Source organism: Ambystoma mexicanum, chromosome 10 (genome assembly GCF_040938575.1).
Source record: "Ambystoma mexicanum isolate Mex_15411 chromosome 10, UKY_AmexF1_1, whole genome shotgun sequence".
Classification (NCBI taxonomy): Eukaryota; Metazoa; Chordata; class Amphibia; order Caudata; family Ambystomatidae; genus Ambystoma; species Ambystoma mexicanum.
The window spans coordinates 1,179,622,750-1,179,636,391 of record NC_090932.1 but is presented as its reverse complement, the minus strand read 5'-3'; the positions used below and the strand labels follow the sequence as shown (position 1 = coordinate 1,179,636,391).

Sequence of the window (13,642 nt, the reverse complement as noted above, 5' to 3'; positions counted from 1 at the left end):
CGTGCAATTCCTGACCTCTTTTTCCATTTTAATCTTCAATTTCTCTGTATTACTAAAACCTGTATCACTCCCTCTAACACGTTTAATCCTGCTTCTTTATTTTTCCACTTGCACTAAATGGTGTCATATGCCCCACCAGCTTGGTAAAGGTGGAGGCACTGGTATTCGCTACTGTTCTTCATGGTTTCCCTCCCCTCCACCAGCTCAGCTGTCTGTTTTCTCCTCCCTCAAATAACATTTCTCTTCTTTCCCTAAACCCCTCTACTCTCTTATTCTCTACCGTCCTCCTGGTCCTCTTCATATATTTTACGATGACCCTGACACTCTTGTATCGTTGCTTTTGCTGACCTTTCTCTCCTTTTCGACTTCTTGGCGACTTTAATCTTCATCTTTCCTCTATTCACCACTCCTCCCCCTCTAATTTCTCTCCCGGATACTTATTACCGTGGCCAAATTGCTCCCTCCTTCTTATACCTCTTGCTCATCTCTCGACCTGATCTTTTGATTTTTCTCATTTGATACTGTGGCTTCTGCTCAACCTCTTCATCCCTCTGACTCCTTGTTACTTTCTTTCTCCCCTGTGCCGTTTGTGCTCCTTTAATCACTTTTCTTTTCTCTCTATCTCTCCCTCTTAGGTTGTAAATAAAACAAAAAAGCACTGTCAAGGCCATCACTTTTGGCATTTGTGTAGGCACGGGAAAGGCATTTGCCAGACACTGCCATCATGTCATTAACTGGCCATCGATGGTAGCAACTGCTAATTGGTGTGAGTACCTGGGCATATAACAGCAGTGCCGGACAAATGCCTAATATCTATACACAAGCCAAAACTGTTGGCTTTGCCAATGTTGTTTTTAACAGGACTGCAGTGAAGGACGTGCATAGTGCTTAGAAATCGAGTGGCTGAAGGCTGATATTGTTAAGACATTTTTACACCAGGAGCTCATTTGCAGATCCAATGGGGTCATTAAGTTTCAGAAGGCTGGCACTTCTAGCACGAAGTTTGATGGTAAGCATTCATAAATCTAGCTTAAAGAGATCCGAGGAGGATGCGTTTTGGGTGGGAGTGGCAGAAAGTGTCTGAGAATGGCTATGGGGATTAACAAGGCCATGGGAAGTCAATAGGTGGGTAATTAACCAAAAAACATCCACAAGCTTCATATCCCTCCTTGTTGTTTAGCGTGTAGGAAGCGGCTGTAGTTCCTCTTTCCTTTGAGTCGCCGGTGGATCTGACTTTCCCTCCGTCTACCTATCTACCGACGGCAGCCTGGAACACCCGATACCCGAACCTTGACTTCAGAGGGGCCCACAGCCCGACCTAGAGTCGTGCCTCCTAGCGTTGACCTAGAGTCGTGCTGCGCTGGAGCCGTGTCTCCCTCTGTATTCCTTGTACTAAGGTAAGCACGGAAGGATAAATGAGCAATGGGAGGAAAGGGTGACTCTCTGCTGCTGTTTTGTTGCCGTGCTCAAGGTGAGTGGTGCAACTGCTCTAACTGCAGCACCACCTGCAACAACATGTACCTTCCAGGGTCATCAAAATACTGTTGTGCGATTGCTGGGAATGAACGATAAGGAGATTTGTTTTAACTACTCTCCTTAATTCTCTGAGGAGGTGCAGGAGACTGTCGGAGGTTTCCTCCTTTGGTCTCGCTGGTCCCCTAATTCAGGGCTCAAGCCGAGGGTACACGCGGGGGGACGGAGTCCACCCACTTTTTTTTAGAGGGTGGACTCAGTTCCCCCCAGCTAAAATGAGAACCATTGAATGTCTTATTTTAATTTATGAATTAAAGCCGACCTCGGGGATCGAAACAGTGGTCAGCCGGACACTTCACCATTGCACTATATAACATGATGAAAAATAACAAACAACTAAAGTTGAAATGTCCCATTTCGGTACTGCAAATTCCAGGGAAAACGTATTGGTTCTTGGAGTTTAGAACATGCACACCTGTTAACGTTTCTAAAACACTATTAGAAGAAAATATCCTCTCTCTTGGTTTTGTGTGTGTGGTGACTTTATGAAAGGCAACCGCCGTTCTCCCTGTGCAATTTGGGTGGTTATGCATAGCCAATTTAATGAAATGTGCATATTTCACCTTGATATGCTAATTTCTGCTGACGTCATATCCCATTGCATTTGTTAATGAGTCCCCCCACTTTAATTTTTAGGACTTGACCCCTGCCCTCATTACTAACGTGAAGCTGTGAAAATGTAAACGATTTTCCCGGAGACTGCGGCACTCGTGTCTATTCATTTTTTTTCTTTCTTAACGAGTCCTTTGATGTGGGTCTAGCGTTTATTTTCTTTTATATATTTTTTGGCAGGACCCGTGTCCCTGCACTGTGTCCTTGACTTTTGCGCCACTAACCAACGGTGGGCCTGCCTTTCATCTAAACGATTCTCCCGGAGGCTGCGGGGCTCGTATTTATTTATTTTTTATTTTTCTACGAGTCCTTTTGATCTGGGTGTCTTCTGGTGATCGGTATGAGGGCTGGTTTATGAAGCCAAAAAGGAATGCCCATGTTATTGGATGCCATTTTGTCGGATCCCGTGGGCAGCATTCATATGCCCCTTGAAGGGGTGAAGCAATGGTCTCCTACCTTAGGCCAACCAACGTGCTTGACTTCCCTCTGTGTGCTGCCTCCCCGTCCAATCTTTTGGAAGGGAACATGGGAGTGGCTGCTAAAGAGGGCTTTTCATCTACTTTTTCTACGGCCCAGTAAATGCCCCCAAGTCATAATGAGCAGTGCCACCCTGCTCCCATCCATAAAGCCCTGGTACATAATACTGACATCCTGGATGGCTTCACTATACCTGCCATCCCTACTGGGAAAACCTATTCCAAAACTCCCAAACATCAAAAATTGATTCAGCCAATACTGGGACAAACATTTATGGACAACTATATCCTGAAAGCGACCTCTACAAGTACTGAAATCAAACTACCTAAAGCATTTAGAGGTAACGCTATGTTGGACCACTCGGCTATGACTACCCTGGATGTTTTTGGTGGCCATATCAATATCACCGACATCAGCATAATTTAGTGTCCAGATAAAGCAATGGATCTGCCTTATGCCGGTGAAACCCCATGTGCCCGACTTTACAGTCCATTGGTGGTCTTACCCAAGATACACCAACTGCCCTCATGAACATCATTGATGGGATGGATCCGACTAAAGCCACCCCCTCAGATGATGCATGTGGTCGGTGTGATAACCAGGAGCACGAGGATTCCCCAAGACTGCACCACACCCTTAAAGATCTGGATGAGCACATACAACTAACCCACCCGACAGTGTCTGCCCTAAATGTAGTGCTTAGCTCATTTGTTGAATTGTACGACAATATTTGGGCTGAACTGAAAAACTCTCGAAAACTAATAGCAGAGGTAAATACCAAAATCGACTGTATTGGCACAGAAATTCTTGTGGGGCTGAGTAATACATTTGATTGGATTGGAGCTGAACTGAGTTTGAGACCTACAGCTCAGGCCCAGCAACCGGGATAACATGGGGGCTCGATCTCTACAATTATTCTGCAGGCGCTCCCTACTAGACCTGAGATAATTGAGATATCGGATAGCTCGGCCTCTCCTGAAGTTCCTCCTAATGGACCAATGTTGGCTCCATGTAATGAAGAGGGCATTGCTTGTCCTCCGACCGGGGCTAGCCCTTCTCTTCCAACTGTTAATTTACCAGGGAATTTTTGCAATTTAAATGCTATTGTTGATCATGTTCCATCTGAGGTTGGTGTTTTGACTAGGGGTTGGAATTTCTGTCTCCTCTGTTTCTAAAAAATCCCCCCTCCAACGTAAACTGAGATTGATTAAGCACAAACTTACAATGATGCGCTCTATTCTGTTGTTTTCCAAAACACTGGTACTTTCCCTATTTAAACCAACAACAGGGCCTATCTCAGAGGGGGTTTGGGGGAACCCTGCTGTTACTGCTTCGAAACCCAAGCTTGTGGATTCAACTGTTCAAACTGACATCCCTATTTCCATCAATGCCCATGTCCCAGGAGATGTGCAAGTGTGTAACTTTGTGATGCCCCTGGAGACACTGAAGGTCCCTAAAGAGGATGATTTTCAGCAGCCTCTGGTCCATGCCCCACCATCACTCTTGTCCGCGCGATGGGGCTGTGGCTTTGGGAAAACTAAGACTCTTCACCAAAGGGCTACACCAACAGACCCACCCATGTCACAGGGGTTAGGCCCTTTCCCCGCTAGAGATTCTGTACCATCCTTAGTGGGGCAGTTTATACCCACTACTAATGTTCAAAGTGTCTTGTGTAATGAGAAAGGTGGCCCGCAACCTCCACTATCCATATGGGGCCCTTCACATGCTTCTGTCATTTCTAAGGAGAAACCCAATTTTTTTCGATACTACTCTACCCTCTCTAGATATTGGGGTTGGATGGGGGAAACTACAGGAGGAAAATATCCCACCAGCAACCCTTTAACCTTCTATTTCTGCAAGTATAAGAGATTTCGTAGAACGGCTTCATAAACCACTGACTAAACCCCTTCTGCTTGATTTACCCAATACACAAGGCATGGGCCTAAAAGGCCCTTCAGGATACGTCCTGCCCACCTTGCAGGGTCATACACGTAACAACACTTCTACTGGAAAACCTCTGAATCTAGTCAGAATAAAGAGCCTGTTGGATTAGGAAGCCACAATCTGCTTAAACAAATGTAATGTCCTGACTATATTTGCAGAAATACCTGCTCTCACCCTTATATCCTCTAAGGATTTAGCTAGGGTGGCTTTCCCGGACAGAGCGTCGGGATATTAGTTTGTTACTCCTTTCTTCTCCTTTAGTTAAGGAACGTATCCTTACTCAGACTGGCCCCTTGAGGGATTTGGGCTTCGAAATTGAATCCAGAGTATTTTGGGAACCAGAGAAGCCAGAGTTAATCACAGACTAGTTAAAAGCTACATTCTCTGCTGATTCTTTGCAGGGCCTCCAGGGAGTGGCGGAAGTAATGAAATCAGTTAGAAAACTGGATTTAGATGTCGATTGGGCCACTATCATCTCGACCCTGTGGCAGAAACTTGTCCCCTAGTCAATCTACATCTGTGATTGATTTGAGTGGAAGTCCTGATTTTAGTCTTAAGAAATTGGAATTCTAGAGGTAATTCCCAGTTATTCACTAATCTGGACTGTCTGCTACATTTGAGAGATGCTAATATTGTATGTCTACAGGAGACTTGGATGACCACTACCCATATCTAGATGGTTACCAAATTTCTGACCAGTTGGCCAGACAGAACTTTGGGGGCAGACCGGCAGGGGGTCTTTTGATTGCTGTGGATAACTGCTTAGGCCTCAGGGGTACTACTCTTTTGGGCCTTGCCTTTGGGGATATGGGGATGGATCTATCAACTAGGAATGGCGACCTAAAGCTACTAATCATAAATAGCTATTGACATAGTGGCATGTCACCAGTCAATGTTTTTGTTACAGCTATCTGCCATGCCATATCTAACTGGTCTGCTATCTATGATATTGGGCATGTCCTGCTTGCGGGGAATTTAAACTGTGATTGCAAATTTGAAATGCCTGCCTGGGAAACTTATATGATGGATAAGGAGGCCTTACGTTGTTCAAGGAAAAAACAAGCGGGTTTTGCATGGTATGTTGGTCTGGGTAATATAGGGTTACAACCCTTGGTTGGGTACGCTAACGGCCAAAATGAAGACACTACTTGGCATACTTGGCGACATGGAGACTCTACCTCCTTGCTTGATTACATCTTTGTTGATGATTATCTGAGTAAAAGATGTACATCATTCAAAATTAACATGAACGATTGAAGTGATCATGGTGTCCTAACGGCTGTTTTTAAGTTAAATCTCCCAAATGGGATTCTCCAGACTCAGCTACAGGTTATACCTAGCCCATCTGGATATGCTGTTAGATGGACTCCAAAAAATATTGAGACCTTAAATCAAAATGTAAGGACTATTCTCAATCAAACTACATTTGAGTGAAAAATGGATACCTTTAATACATCAGGTATTATGTCAATTGTCAAGGTAGCAGTATGTGAGTTAGGTCAATGGTCTGTTAGACCTGTGCCTGCTTTTCGGTACTCTCATTGTTACAATCATGACCTGCCGATGGCTAAGACCAACATGCAAAAAGAGATTAGGAGACTTGGGTCATTGAACCTGGATGGGGCAATATCTGAGGGCATTCGAAAGATCAAACAATCGTATAAAAATCTATGTAAAACTCTTAAGCATCGTCTTTTGCAACAAGACACTGAACTAATGCTACAGATCCTTATCGGGTCTAATGTGGGGGCCTTTTGGGCTATTGTGAATGGACAAGACACTCATTTGGTTACCTCTCAATTAAACCCGATTTTGGAACAAGCATGGTTGGATTTTTATGGCAATAGATTTGCCCCTAAGCCATCTCAGGGGAGTGTCAATAAAAAAGACTCTGTTAAATGGGAGCCCACTTAACACTGTTCTGGGCCTAATCCTAAAAGGCAAAAGATCTCGAGCACCCACCTCTAACAAGCTAACTAACAATACCTTTAAGTCAGACCCAAACCTATGGGCCAATCTATTATACTATGAATATAAGGATATTCTACATTCAGGGGTCTGCCCGAATTCCTGGTCTCTTGCACATGTTATACCAATCTTTAAGTGTGGCAGTAGGTCTGACCCAAAGAACTATTGGCCTATTGCCTTGATTGACACAGATTGTAAAATCTTCTCTGCTCTACTTCAATCTCACCTTAAAGATTGGGAAAAAAGCTGTCATCCACTTAGCCCCTTCCAGACAGGCTTTTGTAAATTCCATTCTACCAACATCAACAGCATTGTGGTCAAATGCTTTCAGGACGGTGCTTGGAGTAGGGACAAGGGCCATTTCTTTATGGCTTCTGTGGACCTCTCAGCAGCATTCGACTGTGTTGATCGTCAAAGGCTGTGGCGTAAGCTTGCACTATGGGGTTTCCGAGGGCCCTATTGAGTTTGTTGGAAGGGGTCTATAGAAATTCTGGCTAAAGAATTTGCCTAAATCAAAAGGGCGATATGTCAACTGTTATCCACACACACCGTGGGGTCAGACAGGGGTGTGTTTTGGCTCCCTGAGTATTTATCCAATACAGATCTGATGCTGCTGAACATCTGTTCAAGGAGGGATTGTTGGCCCCTAGAGTGGGCACTACTAAGATCCTATGGTTGGCCTATGCGGACGACTTTTTGTTGCTCGATTCCACCAAGATGGGTCTCCAGCGCCTCTTGGATAATTTTGCTAACTATGCCAAGATTAATGGTTTGATTTTTAACCCCCCCCCCCAAGCCCAAAATAATTGTTCTTTTTAAGGGAGCTCATAAGAACCCAAGTTATTCTTGGAATTTGGAGGGGGCAAGGGTGGCCACCTCCAGCAGCTTAATCTTTCTAGGCTACCATGTGGGTGCATATAGGGGCTCGAGAGGGCAGATTGAGGTGCTTTTTAATAAAGCTAAAGCATTGGGAAATCAGATCTTAAAAATCGACATAACATATGGCTTAGAATTATGTTTGGAGTAAACTGTGTCTAAACTGAATGCTATTGAAGGTGTAATTTGGAGACGGGTCCTATGCTTGCCGAATGCGGTTCCTCTTACTGCAATTCGATATGAATTAGGGTACGTCTCCTTAAAATCTTGTGTGCATTGGAGGATGCTCACTCTTTATGCAAAAATTAAGGATCCATTACCTAACACTCTTTATGAATTAGTAGGAAGCAATATTGAGTTTTCTGGTTTTCTAATCAAATTCTGTAACTCGTGTGAAATGATCCTCCAAACTGTTGATTCTGATTTAGAGCAATTCATTACCAACCCAATGAAAACCAAAAAGAAGTTGCTGGACCATGACTGGTTTCTTACTGTAGATTGTTTTCATACATACAAATCAATGAATCATTTATCACACGAACATAAGAAAAGAGGTTCTCTCTCTCAGATTCTCACTATGTTTCCAAATAGAATACATCGATCTTTTCTGTTAAGACTACACTGTAATATCCTTCCTACTCTGGACATTAAGCTAAGAAGAAATCAAATCAAGGTGGAGGATAGTCTATGCAGATTCTGCCATTTAGCACTTGAAACGGCTAAACATCTTATACTACTCTGTACTCAATTCAATACCCTAAGAGACTCTTGTTTATGCCTACTAAAGGACCTGAATTTGGGCCAATTTACTTTTCTTGTGTGGCAACGTTGCCTATGTATTCACAATACGCGTGAGGGATTGGCGCTTTCTGGATTTATTTTTAATCTTCATTTGGATTGCCCTAGATAATTGTGGGGTCACAAATCATATGTACTGTATGTTTCCTTTGGCTTTTTCTTTTTTACTATAGGTAGGGAATGTCTATTTCTTTTTTTTTTTAAAGATCTCAGGGACGTGATTTTTTGGTTACTCACCCTTTTAAGGAATTTTTTATTATATGAATGCTGTGTGGCTATTTTCTTTGCCTTGATGACTATTTTACTGTGCACCATTATTGTGAACTTCCTTTTTTTTCTTTTCTTATTTTACTTATTTACTGTAAGTTCTTTTGTAACGGTTTAATAAAACCATGTACACATTAAAAAAATATCCCTCCTTCTGTGGTGATCCCCGAGTGGATGTCAGAGGTCCTTAAATGCTCCGGTCTCGCACAAAAAAGCGCATTATCTGCACTTTTTTTTAATTTGCTCTCATTTTAGAGAATCTGGCCCTGTCTGTACAGACCACCACCTTGCTGGCTTGACTATCCTTTTTAACAAACAAGTACTTAATCTCATACTAGCACTATCTGCCCACTTCATGGCCTGTAATAGGACTCTATGTGCATACCACATTACACATCACTGAAGTCTGCGTTCCACCCAATACTGTACCAAAGTAGTCCCACATTGCCACATCTGTGTTTACGATGTTCTAGCACACTTTGTGTACATTATTCTATAACACCACCCCCTAAATGTCACCTTAACTGATCAACTTTAGTGCTTGTACTTTTCTAAGGAGTTCTTTCTTTGTAGGTGATCCGAAAGGCCAACGACATCCTGTGCAGTATTAGCCAGCCATCCGTGTGCAGCGAGGTTCTGCTCTCCGCCCAGGGGACTGCCTACATCTTAGGTATTGTATGTGGGAACAGACTGGGTGGGGGCATGTGGCAACATTGCTATCAAAAACTGGACACCCCCTGCACATGTCTAAACTCCTGGGCTGATCACTGAGCCCTGCCGGGAAAGCTGGGACTTTCACCAGCGTTGCAGATGACCCTGAGCTGATTTCATTTAGCCAACGGCGTCATTCAGACCGATGAAGGAAAAGGACCTTTCGACGTCACATCATGAATATAACTTAGCATATCGATTATTTACAATAAGGTGTGTCATAGGGTACATTGAATAACATAGCGCATAGAAATGATGCGCTGCAGGATCACCATTCCCATTATTTCCCTTCATTCTATCGTTCTCAATTTTTTTCATCTTTCTTACATCCCACTTCTACTTTTCTTAATTTGACCATTTCTTTATCGCTATACATAAAAATATACCTCTCACGTGCGTTCTGCACTTTCTTTCTCTTACAATGTCTTCCCCCTTTCTATCTGTCTTAATTTATTTACTTTATATCATCGTATTTTCTTTCATTCTTTATTCTTTGCTTCATTCTATTTTTCTTTCCATCTTTCCTCAATGCTACATTTCTCCTTCCTTCATTGCCTCTAACTTTACTTTTAAAAATGTATCCCGCACACCTATTGCTTATGGGCACAGCAAGCATACATACATGCCCTGTGATATGGTGTTGGGGGGTGGCGGGAGAGATGCTAGCCCGGTTTATTAACTACTTGAAAAGAAGCTTTTAAAATTTCTTTTTAAAGTTTTCCATGGTACAGATCTTTCTGAGCTCTTCTGGGAGGGCATGCCAGGCCGTAGGGGCTGCTGCATAAAACGCACCTTTTTTCTCTTGAGTGAGTAAACATCTCGGCTCCTTTAGCTGTTGTGTGTTATTCGATCTGGGCGTTATTGTATTGGACTTTACAACTAGAGCATCACTCAGGGCCCAGTACAAGTGAGACTTTTGCGCACAATAACAAGAAGACGGAACTTAATCCTGTCTTCAATGTGTAGCCAGATTAAGTCTCTTCTTGTTTTGGTTACATGATCACTTTTTCTAAGACTAGCAATCACTCTCACTGGACTGTACTCTGACTTATTAATGCCACCAAGAAGAGTACTACAATACTCTATATTTGACCCAATAATAGCTCTTCTATTATCTCACTATTAGATTTTGAGATGAATGGCCAGATGTGGGTGAGCAGTTTTATATGTGCTGATGATGAAACCAGACTACTCACTTGAGCCTTCATAGTAAGGTATTGATCCAACTGGTCACCCAGGCTTTTCACCTTTGTTTTGGTGTCAAGGTCACAGCCTGCCACCCTGAACATCTTGTCTTTCTCCCCAAGCTTTTCCGTTTTGTTTGCTGTCCCAACTACCATTAATGTGGCCTTTTTCTTTGTTTAACGGCAAACCGTTCTCCCCCATCCAAACATGAGTGATATCTACACTTCTTTCAATCTTGTAGTGTCCTGAACCTAGTCACCAAAGAGTGGGATGACACATTGAGTGTCATCTGCGTAGCGCGCAAAGGCGATAACTTTTTTTTATCCAAAAGCTCAAAAAGAGGAACTGTGAAAACATTGTACAGGGATGGCGACAGGCAGCCTCCCTGTGGACTTTGCAATGCAGAATTCTTGGTATTGCTTCTTCCAAGTCACTGCACACTCTGCACATTCTGTTTTCTAAAAAGGATTTTATCCATGCTATGGAGGCATCAGAAAACATTGCTACCTCCTTCAACCTGGTGAACGACAATGTGTGATCGAGCAGGTTGAAAGTAGCTGACCGGTCCAACAGCATCAGAACAGCCGTCTTACCCTTGTCTAAACGGTGCATTAAATTGGACTTAATGTCCAGTAATGCTGTCTCAGTGCCATGGCCCTGTCTGAACTCGGACTGCCTTTCATGTAATACCATGTGGTTATTAAAATGCTCTAAAATCTAGTGATAGGCCTACAATTCAGTGCTTCGAAGGGGCACAGGCCAACCTTATGAATAATGGGGAGATCCACACATGTTTCAAATGATCAGGAACATGACTTTCTAAAAACGACGCATTTACGAATTTGGTCAGTATTCCCATCATAGAATGGGAGCATGCCTTAAATGTCTGTGCTTGGCATGTATCCCCCTGGGAATTAGTTGGTCTTAGATTCTCAATAACAGTAGATAATTCTATTTGTGTGACTGAGAGAAAGTTAAAAACAGGCTCTCCTGTTCCAACAGGTGTCGTTGCGACCTGTGGCTGGGGATAATCCATCCCTTCTCTCTTTGCCTCAATATTTTGTTTGATCCTATCCACTTTATTAAACATGGTGTCTTGAATAGAGGAACACCACTGTGCATTTTTAATAGGTCCATGTTGTGAACGTGGGCATGGGTTTTCTAGTTCCTTCAAAACCCACAAAAATTATTTAGACTCATGCTGTGCTTCTTGATTTCTGTGGTCGAACATATTTCTCTTGGCTTATACACTGGCATTTTGAAAAGCTTTGAATGCTTCATTATATTCTTCCTTGTCCTTCTCTGCTGTGCAATGTTTATTTTTCCTCGATTTTGGTTTTAGTAGCTCTGATCTAAACCAACTGTTATATTTCTTAATGGTAATCAATCTGGTTTTCATGGGCTTAAGGCCATTAACTACCTTCTGTAATGTCCCCCGGATTTCCTACATCATGTAAACTCTCTGCCCTTCTAATGGTAGGAGCCATTCCTCCATGATCTGTTTCATGGGTCTAATGTTGCTAATCTGTCCCTGACATAGAAGATTCACATCAATGCAATAAATGGTCTGACCAGGGACACAGATTTATTACTTGGTCACTTATGGGTCTACATTATGTGTGGCCACCCAGTCCAACAGGTTTCCCTTGGCATGTGTGGGTTCTTTAATCAGCTGTACAAATCCTAGATTACTAAAAGATCTTTCGAGGCTATGACCCACCAGATCTTTTTTGTAACCCAACCACAGATTCATATTCCCAGTACCATGATTTTGGAATTTGGTTTTAAAAGTGGAAGCAGTAGACTATTCAGATGCTGTGGGAAGGCCTCCATGGCACAAGGGGGTCTGTAAATCAATATCATATTAATTATTTCTTACTCTTTATCTTTTGCCATTGTTCTTTCAATCATTACACCTTGCATTCATTACCCTTTTCATGATTCTATCTTTCTTTTTTCTATTTTCCATCTTTTCATCCTTATTTTCCTTCCTTTTTACATTTCCAATCCATTCCATCGTTCCCTGCATCTTTCCTTTTTCTTTATTTTATTTATCTTTTGTTCTTTCTTTACATCTGTATTTCTCTACTTTTTATATCTTTGTATCTTTTTTCAGCTTTCTTTTGTTTTATACTTTTCTTTTCCCACTATATCTCATTTCATCTTTCCTTCATCCATACTCCCAACCTTCCTGGGTATTTTATTTAATTATTATCTTCTTTCTTCGCTTTTGTTTTCTTTTTATCTTTTTTGTCCTATTCAATTTATCAATTTGATTTTCCTTTCTTTACTTTAGCTTTCTTGCTTTAAGTCTAACCACCCATTATTTTTTTCTTTGATTCATCTTCACTGTCTTTTTTTCATTGAATCTTTTCCTCTTTTTTGCTTTCCTGTGATGCTTGCTATTTTCAACCGATGACACAAGTTCCACCATGTTCAGCTTTCTTCCAGTTGTATTTGCATCTGTAATTACCTGGTTGATGATGTACTAAGTAATCTGATAAATCAAACCACAATCTTTGTTATTCTCGTTTTTCGAAATACTGATACCTTACTTCCTAGCATTAAACATTATGTCAGAGTAATCACGCACCAACCTGTCCCAAGACTGGTATTTATTTGCACCCTTCCAACCTGAAATAGGATGAAGCCTGAAGGGGTATGTCTGATGCAAGCCTAATAGTGTAATAGTTCGCACTGTAACAATATCTCTTTCAATTCAGCCTCAGTTGATGCACATATTTTCCCTATTATTTTGTGGTAGGGTAGGTCCTCTGATAAGCTGATAAGAAAAGACCGGAAAAGTCACCCCTCTGTGTAGCCTGGCCTGTTCTGCGGCGGGTTGGCATGTGTCAACTCGCTGCAGCTCCTTCTCACTGCACGCCCCACTCACCCATGCTTTCAATGGGGGGGGGGCTACAGCCATAACCCTGTTTCAATCTCCCACCCCCCACTTACAATGGGAGTCTAGCCCACCAAGCCCCCGATCCTCCCACTCTGTCACATTCCAACACCCTCATGGCCACTTACCTGATAACAGACTGTGCATGCCATTGCAATGAGCTGGCATGCAGCAGCCCGGGGGGCTACCACTTTGACTGCATAGATAAGAAGTGTATAAAGCCCTGTAATAGCAGAACACTTTATTCAAAACCTTTGCCCACTCACCACTGAAGGCTTTCAAAAAAGAAAGTGACCATTTACAGAATGTACACCACTAAGTATTGTTTGACGTGGTGGAGCTTTTATCAGTTGAAAAAAGAAAATAAAG

General features: G+C 42.4%; 1 protein-coding gene and 1 long non-coding RNA gene across 6 annotated transcripts in view; one reads left to right on the top strand and one right to left on the bottom strand.

The window, feature by feature from the left end:
- The window catches only part of LOC138492152 (uncharacterized), a 181,652-nt gene that overhangs the window by 96,449 nt on the left and 71,561 nt on the right, over window positions 1-13,642 (bottom strand). The window lies entirely within an intron of this gene.
- LOC138492150 (synergin gamma-like) overlaps window positions 1-13,642 on the top strand; it is a 102,303-nt gene that overhangs the window by 62,004 nt on the left and 26,657 nt on the right. For all 5 annotated transcript variants that reach the window (XM_069619150.1, XM_069619151.1, XM_069619152.1 and 2 more), the window contains one exon: window positions 9,049-9,145. In XM_069619150.1, coding sequence (XP_069475251.1) covers window positions 9,049-9,145 — 97 coding nt within the window. The remainder of the gene's footprint in view (window positions 1-9,048; window positions 9,146-13,642) is intronic.